The 15,388-nt window shown below is 43.8% G+C and overlaps 1 protein-coding gene across 2 annotated transcripts in view; it reads left to right on the forward strand.

Moving 5' to 3' along the window:
- The window catches only part of SYNJ2 (synaptojanin 2), a 162,245-nt gene that overhangs the window by 34,811 nt on the left and 112,046 nt on the right, over positions 1–15,388 (forward strand). For both annotated transcript variants that reach the window (XM_075596992.1, XM_075596993.1), the window contains one exon: positions 8,493–8,766. In XM_075596992.1, coding sequence (XP_075453107.1) covers positions 8,493–8,766 — 274 coding nt within the window. The remainder of the gene's footprint in view (positions 1–8,492; positions 8,767–15,388) is intronic.

The following is a 15,388-nucleotide window of genomic DNA, read 5'->3' on the forward strand; positions in this document are numbered from 1 at the left end:
ACATATAAATAAACACACAACAAAGGGTCTGGAGGTACAAAGGCCACAGCTTTATTTACACAAATAAACCCTGATAAGTGCCAACCCTGCCAGCGTGCTCTCCGCCCGGATAAAGGCCGATCGCACACCCACCAAGCCGGGCATCCGATGATCCGTCCGTTAAGCGATACTGGACCCAGGGAATCACGCACAAATGAGCCCTGCCCACTCGCTAACCCCTGCCACAAAAAGGCGTTAGGGGTTATCTGCACCATAGAGCCCCCACTGGCAAGGTTAACACACACATACCCCCCCACCCCCCCCAACAACCGCCATGACGTAGGCAACACATGCCAGGGAATGCCCACCTCAAACATGGCAGACATAGTTACATATAGGGAATGAGGTTGAAAAGACATACGTCTATGAAGTCCAATGTATGCTAAATTTAGACAGATACTTTATCCTGTATCCTCACCTACAGTATTTTGTTACAGCCAGAGTGTTCTAGCTCGTTAAAAAGCGATTTTAGTGCGATATTGTCCTGTTATCGAAGCTTTGTGAATAGTTACCCATGCAATATCGCTATGAAAGGGCATTTATAGTGCAATAATGCACTTATCGAAGTTTAGTAAATAGGCCCCTATATATACTGTATATACACACTATATGTAAACGTCTGTGCTATTGTAACTTTTCTTTACCCTTTTGCTGCAAGAGGGGCCAATAACATATTGCAACCCCTTTTTAGCAGTTAAGGGTTTAATAACCCTTTGTAAGCTACTGTATCAATGCTTATCCTTTTAAAACTCTAGCACTCCAGAGATTTCAGCCTGTATTTTGTCAATTTAAGGGATAGAACAACATGTGCAATATCCTCTTTAGAAAATAATGGTTTAGATTCAGCTCATATAATGTAAGTTCTAGGCAGAGGGGAAAAAAAGGCTTTGCATTTCTCTGACTTTCTCACAAACTATTTGGAAGGGATTGCATCTTTGATAAGTACAGGGAGTGCTGGGACACATTCATTGAATGTAAAGTAAGCAATGTGCCCTGGCTTGTCTGTGGGATATGTATCATGTCCCGTATGCTCAGACCTTGTTTCGTGTCAAAATGAGTGACTGCTCAAATGCTGCTGCTCACATCTTCAGAGATGTACTGTACAATGTGCAGAAATGGCATCTTTCCACTGTCCTCTACATTCTACAAGACTTTTCATGAACTGCTCCTCACCTATAGAATAGCAAAAGAACGCCACATTAAACTTTGACTGAGACCACAATTCACAATGAGATGTATGTATGTATGTATGTCTTTATTTATATAGCGCCATTAGTGTACATAGCGCTTCACATTAGTAATACATGTGACAATCATATAAATAACAAATAATACAAATAACAGATCATGGGAATAAGTGCTTCAGACATAAAAAGTTATATTTAGGAAGAGGAGTCCCTGCCCCGAGGAGCTTACAGTCTAATTGGTGGGGAGAACATACAGAGACAGTAGGAGGGCGTTCAGGTAAGTGCGTCTGCAGGGGGCCAAGCTTTATGTGTTGTGTATAGTATTAGCCACGGTGTTACTCATATGCTTCTTTTAGCAAGTGTGTCTTAAGTTGGGTCTTAAAGGTGGATAGAGAGGTGCTAGTCGGGTACTGAGGGGAAGGGCATTCCAGAGGTGTGGGGCAGTCAGTGAGAAAGGTTTAAGGCGGGAGAGGGCTTTAGATACAAAGGGGGTAGAGAGAAGACATCCTTGACCAGAACGCAAGAGTCGGGATGGTGCATAGCGAGAAATTAGGGCTGAGATGTAGGTAGGAGCAGAAGAATGTCAAGCTTTAAAAGTGAGGAGGATAATTGAGTGTGTGATACGGGATTTGATAGGAAGCCAGGAGAGTGATTTCAGCAGGGGAGACGCTGAGACCGATTTCGGAAATAGTAGAGTGATTCTGGCAGCAGCGTTTAGGATAGATTGTAGGGGAGACAAGTGACAGGCAGGAAGGCCGGACAGCAGGAGGTTACAGTAATCGAGACGGGAGAGAATGAGGGCCTGAGACAAAGTTTTAGCAGTCGAGCAACAGAGTAAAGGGCGTATCTTTGTTATATTGCAGAGATAACGGTTATACTCTGAGTGCTGTGCTTGTATATACAGTACAACCAAATACATGATATATATATATAAATCAAAAACAAAATTACCATAGGACACTGAGGCAAAAAAATACACAAATGTATTGTATCATGGTGCCAATAAGCTGATATTTTGATAAGTGAACTGATGTAGTCATGTGCAATGCTAATTGTGTTTTTGATGTAATCTATGGAATTCCTGCCATATGATACTCATGTATGTATGTATGTATGTCTTTATTTATATAGCGCCATTAATGTACATAGCGCTTCACAGCAGTAATATACGTGACAATCATATAAATAATATAAATAACACGTAAAGGGGAGAAGTGCTTCAGACACTATTCACACATTTGAACGTTCCCAATCCCTACAACTTCATTTTTGAAAGAAAGTCTATTCCACTCACTGAGCAGCCATAGCACTTGAGCCTCGCTCTTGCTCAATCTCTCTCTTATTCCTTTTATGCTGTAAGCAATTTGGATAATAACGTCTCGTCTGTTCAGTGAATGGAAACCATTGATTATTGATTGAGTGCTGATCTCCCATTACAACAAAGATAGAAAACACATTGGTCCATTAATACAAAATCACGCTAAGCTGTAAGGCAACTAAAGACGCATTCACTCAAATAAACCGCAATATTCTCTGCAGCTTAGTTTGCAGTCCCGAGCTGCCTGACAGCCAGGGAAAGGAAAGCGCAGCAGAACACAAACGGGAGCCAGAGTTTGTATGCCAATAAAAAAAGGTCGGATTTATTCTGGACAGGAACACATCAGTAGCACGGGCATTGAACAGGGATGATCCTCTTACGCGTTTCACGCTGTTCAAGCGCTTTATCAAAGAGTGATACAGGATCATCCCTGTTCAATGCCCGTGCTACTGATGTGTTCCTGTCCAGAATAAATCCGACCTTTTTTATCGGCATACAAACTCTGGCTCCCGTTTGTGTTCTGCTGCGCTTTCCTTCCCTGGCTGTCAGGCAGCTCGGGACTTCAAACTTGCTTCTTAAACCTCAACGAAGATGCACGCACACTTATCTGGGCCGGGATTGGGTTTCTAGTGCTTTGAGTAATGGCTTCCTGTATGCTGTTACCGTACTCTATTAATCACACACAGAGGGGCCTATGTATATTGTAGTAATAGGAGTGAGTGAAGCGGGGAGGGTCCACATATAATCAGGATTCCGGAGATTCACCTGCCACTCTGTCATTCTCCTTTCCCTCCAACTGGGTAACATTGACTTACAACTCTGATATGGATTATAAACAGATTTATTTGGATGGACATTCCTATATACTACTACAGAGGTACTGCATATGACATCGTTTCAAATTGATGACACTCAGTTAAGCACTGTCAGTCTTTTACGATTCAGCTCCTGTTTATATTTCATTGCTGCTACATGGATTTGGATTGTATGCATTAATTTGTTACAATAGGTTGTGTAGCACTAGTAGTGTGAGACTGCCTATCTCACTCTTTCTAACTCTGCAGCTTAGCACCGTTTGGTAAACATGGGTCTTTCTCTGTTCTGTACAGTTCATCGATGAAATGGTGCTCAGCCTATGTACTCAATGGAGTATTCCTAGTATTAGATTAATAATGTCTGGAAATGCCTTCAATTATCCACATAAACAGTCCAGGTATTAAATGATTGGGAGAATTCACGGCTAGTGATACCCACCACAATATATGGCCCAATATATGACTGTCACCTATGCAAATTTAAGGATATATACATACTAGCTGAGAGACCCGGCGTTGCCCGGGATGTGAACCCTGAATAATTATGTGTAAATGTTGTATAATAATGTGTAGTGAAAATTTGTAATTTCATGTAAATGTTATGTAATCTTTTTCAAAAGTGTGTTTGTAAACAAACAACAGTACAAAGAACATGTATGTGAGCACAATTTTGCAAAGTGTATGTTACTTGTGAGAGTGGCGTGGCTGAGTGAGCGTTGTGTGGCGTGGCTGAGTGAGCGTTGTGTGGCTGGCTGTTGGGTGTGTGTTTGTGTGTAAGTGACGCTGTGAGCCTATATTGTGTAGGCAAGCAGACATATGCCAGGACGTGTTGTTGAATTGAAGCAGTGCTATCTTATATTGTAAAGCAATGATGTGGCAGGACGGTGAAGGTGAGGTGTGTGGCCCCCGGAGGGGGGTTGTTGCGGCCTACGGGAGGGGTTGCTGGGGTTGCGGGCTACGGGAGGGGTTGGGGGGGGTTGCGGGTTACAGGAGGGGTTGGGGGGGGTTGCGGGTTATGGGAGGGGTTTGGGAGGTTGCGGCCTACGGGAGGGGTTGGGGGGAGTTGCGGTGTACAGGAGTGGTTGTGGTGTGTTGCGGGCTACGGGAGGCTGTGGGGGGGGGGGGTTCGGCGTCCCGGTGGCGAAGGGGGGGGGGGGGGTGTTGCGGGCTAGGTGAGGGGAATGGGGGGGGGGTTGCGGGCTCCGGAGGGGGGACGGTGTTGCGGGCTACGGGATGGGGGACGTTGTTGCGGGATACGGGGGGGGGGGGGGTTGTTGCGTGATACGGGAGGGTGTGTTGTTGCGGCATCCGGTAGTATTTTTGTGAGGCGTCCGTGAGGGGGTGGTTGTCATGCGTCCGTGAGTGTGTTGTGGGCTAGTGGATGCGTACGTTCGGGGTGATTTGAGGTGGTGGCGTACGGTGTTGGGGTGGGGGGGGTTGGAGTTGATACTTCCGGAAGAGGGTTGTGTATGAAGATGCGGGCGTTGTCCGGTAGCGATGAGGTTCTGTGGCGGTGAAAGTGAGCAGCAGAGGGTGTGTATTTTTGGTGGGGGTGTGTTGTGGCGGTGAACGTGCGGTCCGGCGTGGTTGTGTTGAGGTGAAGGGGAGGGGTGGTGGCAGGGTAGGCAGGAGTGTGTGCGGGTCGTAGAGGGGCTGCGGTACCGGGAGGGGTCTGGCGTGCGGTCGTGGTCTGCATTGGTGGGTAAAGGGGGGGTAAGAGGCCGTGGCCGTCGGTGTGCGCTCCGTGAGCGTGAGGTGTGTGGAGGTGGTATCCAGGCCGGTGTTTGTGGGCGAGAGGAGCGTGCGCTGTTGTATGAAGGTTTGAAGTGAGGCCGCGCGGGTTGAAGGGGAGCGGTGTTGGCAGTCATGTGTGCAGTGTGTGCGGGACGGAGAGGGGCTGCGGTAGCAAGAGAGGGCCTGCTGTCCCGGGAGGGCGTGCGCTCCTGATGGAGAGAGGTGAGTGCGCGCTGTTGGGTGAGGGTGGGGAGTGTTGCGGGCATGGTGTTGTGTGTGTCAAGTGGCGAAATGGCATATAACAATGGCATATAACAATGGCATATAAGAAGAGCTGTACCTGTATCCCGCAGTTCTTTTGGTGGTAGCAGGCGGTGAGGGTTTTGTGGGTTGAGAGGTGAGAGCACTTGGGGTTAGGTGCTGTGAAGCGGCGTCCCAGAGCACTGAGGGTTAGGTGCTGTGAAGCGGGGGTCCCAGAGCACTGAGGGTTAGGTGCTGTGAAGCGGCGTCCCAGAGCACTGAGGGTTGGGAGAGTGTGGCAGTGGTGTAGGTGTGCTGGCCACAGGCCAATGAGAGGTGGGTGGGCGCGGGCGGGCCAAGGGAGCCATCTCATTGGCCTGAGGCGGAGTGACGGGCCAAAGGTCCAATGTGATTGCCCCTAGACACAGGGACATACAATGTTTTCAAAAATATATATATATAGATAGATAAAGGGGGGTCCAAATGATGTCTGTGTGGAACGGAGCACAGCCTCAACAGGACAGGAACAAACAGGAGCAAATAGGATCATGACAGGGTAACTCCCATAAAGAATTATTTATTCAGCTCACATAAGCATAAATGGGTAAAAATATTTTTACCCATTTTTACCTGTTTATGCTTATGTGAGCTCAATAAATAATATTTTATGGGAGTTACCCTGTCCTGTTGAGGCTGTGCTCCATTCCACACAGACACCGTTTGGACATATTTATCTGTTCTGGAACTTCTTCATCATCATCATTATTATTATTAAAATGAAATGCTCATTTTTTAAATATTTTTATTGGACAGTCCCTGTTAGGACCAAAGTAAATTAAAGACGTGGCATCTTCTGTAAGTTTAAATGTAGATCAGTGGTTCTCAAATCTCTACCAGGGAACCACCAGCCACAGCGGTTTTAAGGAATAACCAATTCGCGTGCAGACAGGTGAATTCACCCAGTTTATTGGTCAGGCTGGTGTCAATGTGATTGGCAAAAATTTTAAACAAATCAGACAAGTATTGTTAAATTGTTTCTGAAGCTTTTAATGTCTTGACTTGTGAGGCAAGACGGTTTGCAACCTGTTGTATATGCAGAGAGTTCACCCCTATCCTTTCCTTTTAGATGTTTTAGAGCTTTGTCTGGCTAATGATGACAGCATAATTAGTTTAAACAGATTAAATGGAAAGTACAATAATGATCAAACAACATTCGAATTGGGCATACCCGAAGAAATTAAACTAACTTGTATGCGAGAAAGGATTCATTCTTATTGAGGAAGCCGATTACTCTGATAAACTGTTTAGCAAACCTTTTTTGCCCTCTGTGTGGGACGGAGCCATTAAGCTGGTGTTTTGCAGCATGCAGGAGAACCCTGATTTATCAGATGTTGGCTTCTGTACATCCGGTCAGGAGTCGAGTGTAAGGCCGCGCTTATAGTGCGCGTGACGGCGACGCGACGGATGACGTCACCTTTCGCCGTCGCCACCCGCGAAAGTTAAATTTCGTTTTTTCAGCGGCGTCGCTAGTGACCTGGCCATTGATTGGTTCAGAGGCTGTCACATGTGGCGACAGCCTCTGAAAAATCAAATTTGACCGGCTTCCAAATTTCGCGCCGCCACGTCGATCCGTTGCGTCACGCTTACTATACGCGTATGCGATGGCGGCCATACATTTGTTTTGACGCGACGTCACGTCGCTGGCACTATAAGCGCAGCCTAACATAGCTGCAAGCAACATCATTACACTCTACGATAATGTCGTCTTCTTGTTCATCAGCAGGGATTCTGCCTGTAACTCATTGTAATACCGAAAATAACAGGTTGATAGAGGATGACAGAGGTTTAGAAGAGGATCTCGTGCAGATTAGATTGAGGTGATCCTTTCCAGGAAATGTTAAAAACAGAAATGCATGTTATTATTATTTTTTTTTAACGTGCAATTCCTGAATGACTCTATATTAGAGCTGGGCAACACGAACCATTTCTGTTCTTTCGCGCACCTTCATATATGGACAGTCAGAGTGGATAAATATAAAGAGCGGATAAATATAAAGCGCAGCGGATAAAAAAAACTCCCACTCTGCTGAATTTTGTTCTGCAAATATGTGTTCTTTGCTATGGAGTTTTGAGGATTTTCCCCTAAAAGCTCATTCTTCAGCACTAGCTGTTTTATATGTAATTCTGAGGATTTTTTCCTCCCGCAGCTCTTGAAAACTCCCTCGGTTTATACTTTGAATATTATCATGCTGTTTTTTTTTTTCCTCAGCATTGGCAAAATTTCATAGGATATACCAAAACCCTTTTTAATTTCTGTGAGAGTTAATGGAAGGTATTCTGAATGCCCATGGAAGCAAAAATGCCACATTTCAAAAGCGGAGCATGTTTTACTCATTGCTCTGCTTGCTTTGTAACAAATAATTTATTTTAATAATCGTGTCCAGTGTGTAATTATATTATACACATTAGGCCAAATTGGTTGATTATATTACATTTATTTTTTTACAACTGCCAAACCCTCAAAAAACAAATAACAGAAGAGTGAATCAAAACACACTTTTCTCTATGTTGTTACATACAGTGGCGGCCGCCTTTATCCTAGTGCGGCCGTTTCGGCGCAACTCTGAAAACCGCGGGCAGATGCAGTATTTGATGCGGTATGTTCCGGTATTTTAGCCGCGGCCGCCTTTATCCTAGTGCATTTTGTTAGCGCTGTCTCGGCATGAATGCGGCATAAACGCGGTGAAGTGCGTGGCATTCGGAAAAAATCCCCGAAAAAATTCGGAGATGTTGGAGAATAAAAGGGGCCGCGGCTGTAGTCCCCAATAAAGGATTTTCCCAGTCAGTGGTTGGGTACCTACAGTTTAAACCCCATCAATAACGTACCGGGTCAGGGTACTGCGCAGTTGCGAAGTAGAGTTTCACAGTGTGGCAATTCATTTTGGGGAGCACCTTCCCTGGACTTTTGGTGGTGAGTGGAAGATAGGGACTGCAAAACACCACCAGTGTGTGACTGCTGACAGCGGTGACAGCAAGGCCAGCCTGATTATTTTGTATCGGTCCTGACCTGATCAGGTTCTGCTACGCCATTGTTTCTATGTTTCCTCATTTTGTGTTTCCCCCGATCTAGTTAACAATTTGACTTTTTTTCTTTCCTAGGGAACTCTCGGTTGCACTTTCTCGTCTTGGTCAGCGGCTGCACCTCGGTGGGGCGAATTCAGAATGCCGAAGTTTACAAAATCACCGCAACCGACTTCTGTCCTCTCCAACAAGAGACCAAAGAAGAGGAGCGCGTGACGGCTCTCAGGAAAATACTGAATTCAGGAATGTTTTATTTCTCTTGGCCAAATGCTGGATCAAACTTTGACCTGACGGTTCGGGCCCAAAAGCAGGCTGGGGAAAGCAGTTATGAGCCTGGAAACTGGTTCTTCTGGTTAGTATCAGAATGGTTAGTAATAGGATGATATGAGCAGTGCACCGAGTGTAATTCATTAAGTAGCATTCGCCACTGGCATACATAGGCCGTTATTATTTGCTGAATGGGTTAAGAGATAACATTATCTAGCAAGTGATTCTCCTACAGGTATATTTCCTTGTAACATCTTTTGAAATAAATGCTGTAAATAAAAGCATAATCATTAGGTGATGGCCCATACAGGACCTAGAACTAAACTATTGGTTAACTGTGGGTTAAATGTAGATGACACAAGTCAGAAAGGTATAGGTATCTTTGAATTATTTTAAAATAATTTAATGTCTCCATAGTAACTACGTTCTCTAGTGCAGGGCTCTTCAACTGGCAGCTCTCTGACTAAATGCAGCCAACAAAGGGTCTGTGAGGTCTTTGTATTCTCTGCTCCTGCTAAGTTCATACTACTTGCTTAGGTGGTTAAGTGCAGTTTTTCACAGTGAAACTCACCTGCAAGTTAAGGTCATATACAGTAAGTATATATGGTGCAGATGTTATAAACGCTTGCAAAATGTTAAAATATAATAATTTTCAAGTCTTTAAATGTATCAAAAATGATATTACAATAAGCCGGGCCCGACACTGTGCTGATTTACCAGCTATTCATTGCTAGTTATCATTTTGCCATTATTTAATACTATTTTATTGCCCTCACACTCTACAGTCTGGTTCCGATTTATTTTAATGCATATCAATTAAATGATTTTTAAGTAACTCAATCAACTGTAAATTTACTGTAAATATGTCTGAACTTCCCAAAAGATATATTTTAACAATGCATGTATTTTGTAAAACCAGCCTCTTATAGCAGTGCCGTTCACCTATCTTTGAAGCTCTAAAACGTTGTAGTACCTTTCCATAGGCTCCGGCTTGAGCAGCAGCCATATTAAATGACCATGAATGGAAAACCCCCATACCCTAGAGAGATTGTGGGATTGTGTGTGGGCAAACCCCACCCAATGAAAGCGGAACATCCCTATTTCAACTTCAGATCAGGATAGCTCTTCCCAGACTAACCAGGACTTCAGACGTCTCCTCAGTGTTAGCTCCACTTCCCACAGTTACTGCCATGATTAGATATTTATTTACAAGAAACAACTAACTCTAAGGCATTGGACATAGTGCAGGCGAGTGGCAGAGCGCCAGAAGGCACGTGCGCCTGTCGCCTGAGTGATCTGTGGATTCAGATGCGCTTGTGACGGGGAGGCGTGGCTGTGACATCACCAGGTTGGTTCGCGCTGATTGGCTCAAACGCTCACGTGACGCGGCCATCGCGTGGAAAAAAACCCAATTAATTTGTCTCTTCAAAATGCCGTCATGCTTCCTCGCGTGCGCAGTTTCACGCACTATGCCCGGCCTGATACAGTTGCTGTATTTTGTTCACACCGCACGCGTCGTCGCACGCACTGAGGCTGCAGCCTAAGGCCGCGTCTATAGTGCCATCGATGGCGACACGACGGGTGACGTCGCTGTCGCCACCGGCGAAAGTTATATTTCGCCGGGCGCCGGCTTCGCAAGTTTCCGGCCATTTGATTGGTTCAAGGGCCGTCACTATCAGGAGCAGAGGGAGGATGGGGTAGGCATTATGTTTTCTCAACACACTGTGAAATCCCAAAGGGGAAGGAATAACCACTTCGCTGCAGCCCCATCTTACAACAGAGAGGTTAAGGAAGTCTAAACCCTCAGAAGTTTCAGCTTACAAACTGATTTTTTAAATAATAATAATAGGTTCCTATTGGTATATGATTTCTGTTTGTAGAGTATATCAGTCAACCAGCCTTATAAAACTCAATCCTATTGGTTCATTTTGGTCCTACCAAGAATTGCACCTTTACACTTCTCCTTGTACATCATATAATATCTTTAAAAGTGCTTGATGAGGTGCTTAAAGACTGATGATATTTATTAAATTGTAATAGTGCCAATTGAGGGACAATCGAACAGAAACTCCCATTGAAGTCAATGGGAGTTTCCATGAGATACAATAGTGGTGATCGGGGCCCTATGGCAGTTTAATGAATAACCCCCTTAGTCAGTAAGAGTTTAACAATAAAAGAGTTGCGTAACTGGTGCCCGAGAATAACAAATCACATCAAAGCCTTTTACCTGTGGATATATATTTATTCAATATATAGCACGAGCAGCAGTTTAAAAGTTTAAAAAAAAAATGGGACAAAAGACCCCATGTGTTTTAGTCCCAATGAATATGTTCGAGCAGCTGGGGCTAACGTGATGCAGCACCATGGGACTCCAACAGTAATACAGAAACAGCATGGATTGCTGCTCACAAATTGATTGTGTTATTTCCTCTTACTTTTTCTATAGTTAAATACCATCTTGAACGCACTTGGCATAGGCAGTTATGTGTTACATAAAAGGCTATATTTACTAAGCCGTCTTCCGTCATAAGACACCTTCCGGTGCTGGAAGACACCTTGCAACCTATTGACTTGGGTATCTTCCAGCAATGGAAGGTGTTTTATGGAAGAAGACAGCGTAGTAAATATGGGCCTGAGTCTATAATCAATGGAGCCTTAGATAAAGGACAGTGTAATTTAGAACTATTGAGAGTTAAAAACATTTTTTATTGTGAAACTGGTAGTGTTTTTTTAATCTGGAGTGGTGAAGAACTATACAGCCTACAGTACTTTTCTCTTTTGTTACAGTTAAATATTGTATTGCTGTCATTATTATGCATAAGTAGAGACATTAAGTTAAGTGACACAGCTTGTTGCAAAGGATGAGATAAGATTTGAAACTATAAAATATATCAAGGAATTTAACAAGGTGCTGGTGAGAGACATATTTTAAGGAACGAGAAGAACTAGAACTATGATTATTATAATACCAAGCGGTAATCCTCTGAAACTTTAGGGTAGCAGGCTCAGGGGAAATGGGAAGTACGTCTTCACGGAACAAGTTGTATACTTGTGGAATATCCTTCTACCAGAGGTGGTAGAGGCTGATACAGTAAGGGAATAAAGTAGATACAAGGCTATACTGCAGGGGTGGCCAACGTTTTTTTTTAGCCGTGCCATAAATGGGCACAAATATTTTTGGTGGGGCAACCGTCCTACTGCCCCCCCTCCTCGTCTCACTCAATTCCCCTCCCCCCCCCACCATTTCACTCAATTCTGCGCCCCCTCCCTTCCCCACCTTTGAGTTTTACCTTGGGGGGAGGGGATAGGGGGCAGGAGGCCTCCGGTCCCACCGCAGAGGGGAGCTGGGGCCCCGCAGGCGAATGCGGGAGTGGAGCCAGACTTCTGGCGTGCGGAGGGGCCAAAAGGCAGACGGAGGATGAAACAGGTGGAACTCCCGCCCCCCAGAGCGGTTGGCCCATTCCATCAAGTGGCCCACGGGCCACCCCTGCTATACTAAATATTAAATATAAAAAAAAACAATGATCTGATGGGGTCTGAGGTTTTGCAGCAGATAGAAAAATGGGCAGGCTAGGCGGCCAAATGTGTATTCACCTTCAAATTCCATGGTTCTATGTTTCTGTTATAATGGGATGTAATTTTGCATCTATCTCAATCAATATTTTATTCTCTTCCTGTCATCCAAAGTATCTGACCGGTGACCTAGAGGTAATCCAAGCGGCACCTAAACTGCCGATTAATTAATTCTCCCGTAATCGGTCAATAAAGATCCTGCTTCCCAGGGTTCACTAAATGGCCGCCTTTCAGTTTCAATCAATCCTTCAGTCAGTGTAACTCAGCAGCTACAATGTATCCTTATATTACTAAGGTAACATTAGGTATTGTTACAGTTTGCAGCTCAAACTGCTGGGAATATTGGCAACAAATTATTACAAACAGGAAAGTGTTGCAAATATTTTGCACTGCTGGGAATGTGTGTTAAAACCTGCTGTACAAATCAGAGGATGCTCATTATATTAAAACTCATTAAAAATTGCATTAAGAGTTGAATTAAAATGAAGAAAAAAAGTAGTAATTATTATCTAATACTACAGAACTGATTTTTTATTTATTTTTTATAAACACATGTAAGATATTGTATGGATTGCTTCTTTAAACCACCCTGACTAATAATCTGCTGAGTAATACTGACTGAAGGATTGATTTAAACTGAAAGGCGGCCATTTAGTGAACCCTGGGAAGTAGGATCTTTACTGATCAATTACGGGAGAACATAACCATTGACAGCTTAGGTCATTGGTTATCAATAAAGGTAATCAATGGCTGCATACAGTATATTAAAATAAAAAATAGTTTTTTTTTTGTTTTTTTTTAAACTGCCACTTGAATTGCCTCTAAATTAGCAGTTAGATATTTTGAGATGACAGGAAGAAAACAAAAGTTAAGTTACATTTGACAAAGCTGCAAGTCAAACTTGTTTTTTAAATTACTGTGTGCCAACAAAAAAAAAAAAAAAATTCTGCACTTTGCTTACTATAAACCTCAGAGAGTTTAGGAAGAAGCTGATACCGTTTAATAGAAGTTGTATTGATGTTTGCTTAGCAAGTGGTACATTACAGTAATGTGTTTTCTGCTTCAGGGAAAATGTGATTGCCACAGTTTCGGAAGGACATTGTCAGTTAAATTGAATGGAAAGCTTCCTCCATCTAGAGAACATGCAGAGAGCTTTAGAACAGTGCATTAAATATTGAGTAGAAAGCAACTGTACACAATGCCAGGAGAGGTGGAAAGGAAAACCACTGAAGGAGATAGATTGTCAGAGGTCCAAACAGCTGTGATGGGGGTAACTAAATATCATGCAAGTAGTCATTAATTAGTAAGAAATAGAACCGTGTACGTAAATTACATCCTCCTTTTATATTTGATTTCAGTTGATACGTACAGTAAAGGTGCCTTCCTACCTAGCCGGCTAAAGAAACAACTTTTTGTAAGCAATTTAACAATCTAATCGGCCTCCTTAAAGTAATTTAATCATGTATGTGCTTATGTTGTTCATCTTGAAATTAATTACAAATTGCCTGTACAAACTCATTGAAAACATAGTGACATCAGACAAATGGGAGCAGCCAGAGGAAATCAAACCCCTCCCAAATGTCAGTTCAATGTTTACAAAGTAGCTTTAACAAATGATTTAAAAAATACTTATAGGTGTCAGATTTTGTTAAAAATAAATAAATAAAGATATCAATGACCTAGATGCAGGGCCACCGACCGCTTTCCCAGGGCCCGGGACTAGAGTTTCCACTTGGCAACCCCCCTCCCCCCGTGTTGCACCTGTGCAAGGCCCCCCCCTCTTTTACTCATTTCATTTATCACACTCCCCCCTATGTATTTACCTCCCCCTTTCTCCCCCACCCGCACACACAATTCCACCCAACACGCACACCCAATTTCTACCCCCCCCAGCACAATATCACACAACTCCCTTCCCAAGCACTAAAGTACAATATCAAGCAACAGCCCACGCAATAATACTACACAACCCCCCCCCCTTCCCCCCCCCCCACCTTGCAGGAAAGCCTCCGGTGTATGTGGGCCCAACTTCTGGTGCTACCGATGGGGGAGGGAGGCCCGGTGACCCAGCAGGGGAGCCAACATCTAGGAAGAGTTTGGGCTCGGCAGCAATTCAGGGCCCGGTAGCTGGATACGGAAGGTGGGACCCCCCGCATCCGCTAGATTAGCTTATAATAATAATAATAATAATATGTAGAGCAGGGCTGCCATGTTACCACTTTGATGGTCATGTATGTCATAGGAAGTTCCAGGGATCGTAGACATCAATGTAATTTCACATAACTTGTAACTATATAATCACTACTACTACTACTACTACTACTACTACTACTACTACTACTACTACTACTACTACTACTACTACTACTACTACTACTACGAAATCCATCTCAAGTGATAACTTCATATTAAAATGACATCTTTTTAACCCCTTGAGTGTCAGGAGCCTGGCAACACCCGAGTCTCACCAGCCTTCTGGACCGCGACCACATGATTGCTTGGTGTAACGTGGTCACGGGCTGGCCCCTGGTGACGTGAAAGTAATCTCTTCCTATAAAATGCCTTTATAGTATGGCATACTCATGTTCAGGGTACATCACGGTGTACTCCAAAGGTTAACCCCCCCCCCCCCACCCGCTGTTACTAATTGGCCACAGTCACAGCCATAGCTGAAATCAAAATTAGTGACGGCAGAGAGATGCTGGTCAGTGATGGCAGAGATGTTCATTACTTGATATTATTAAGCTTTTTTTATTTTATTGATATTTAACCTTTATTGATATCATCCCTACTGCTGCACTTACAACATAACCTTAGGCATACTAGAGGCCTTTGATGTACGGGGTACATCATGCTATTTTTGCTTGTTGTTTAGAAGGAGATCGCATTAAAACGTAATCGGAATGTAAGTGGCACTGGCCCATGACCATGTGATCACAACCCCAAGCGACCACAAGACCGTGATCCCGGAAGATTCGCCGCCGAAAGGGTTAAACACATAAATGAATGCCTTTACATGAAACCATTCAGATTATTTTAGTTTCTTAATTGGGGTGTAGCCTGTCCTTAAGCAGAGAAATCTAAATCAGCAATTTTTCATGTCCATCTTCTGAAACATTTCTGTAGGAGTCTAC

This window comes from Ascaphus truei, chromosome 4, assembly GCF_040206685.1.
Source record: "Ascaphus truei isolate aAscTru1 chromosome 4, aAscTru1.hap1, whole genome shotgun sequence".
NCBI classification, from domain to species: Eukaryota; Metazoa; Chordata; class Amphibia; order Anura; family Ascaphidae; genus Ascaphus; species Ascaphus truei.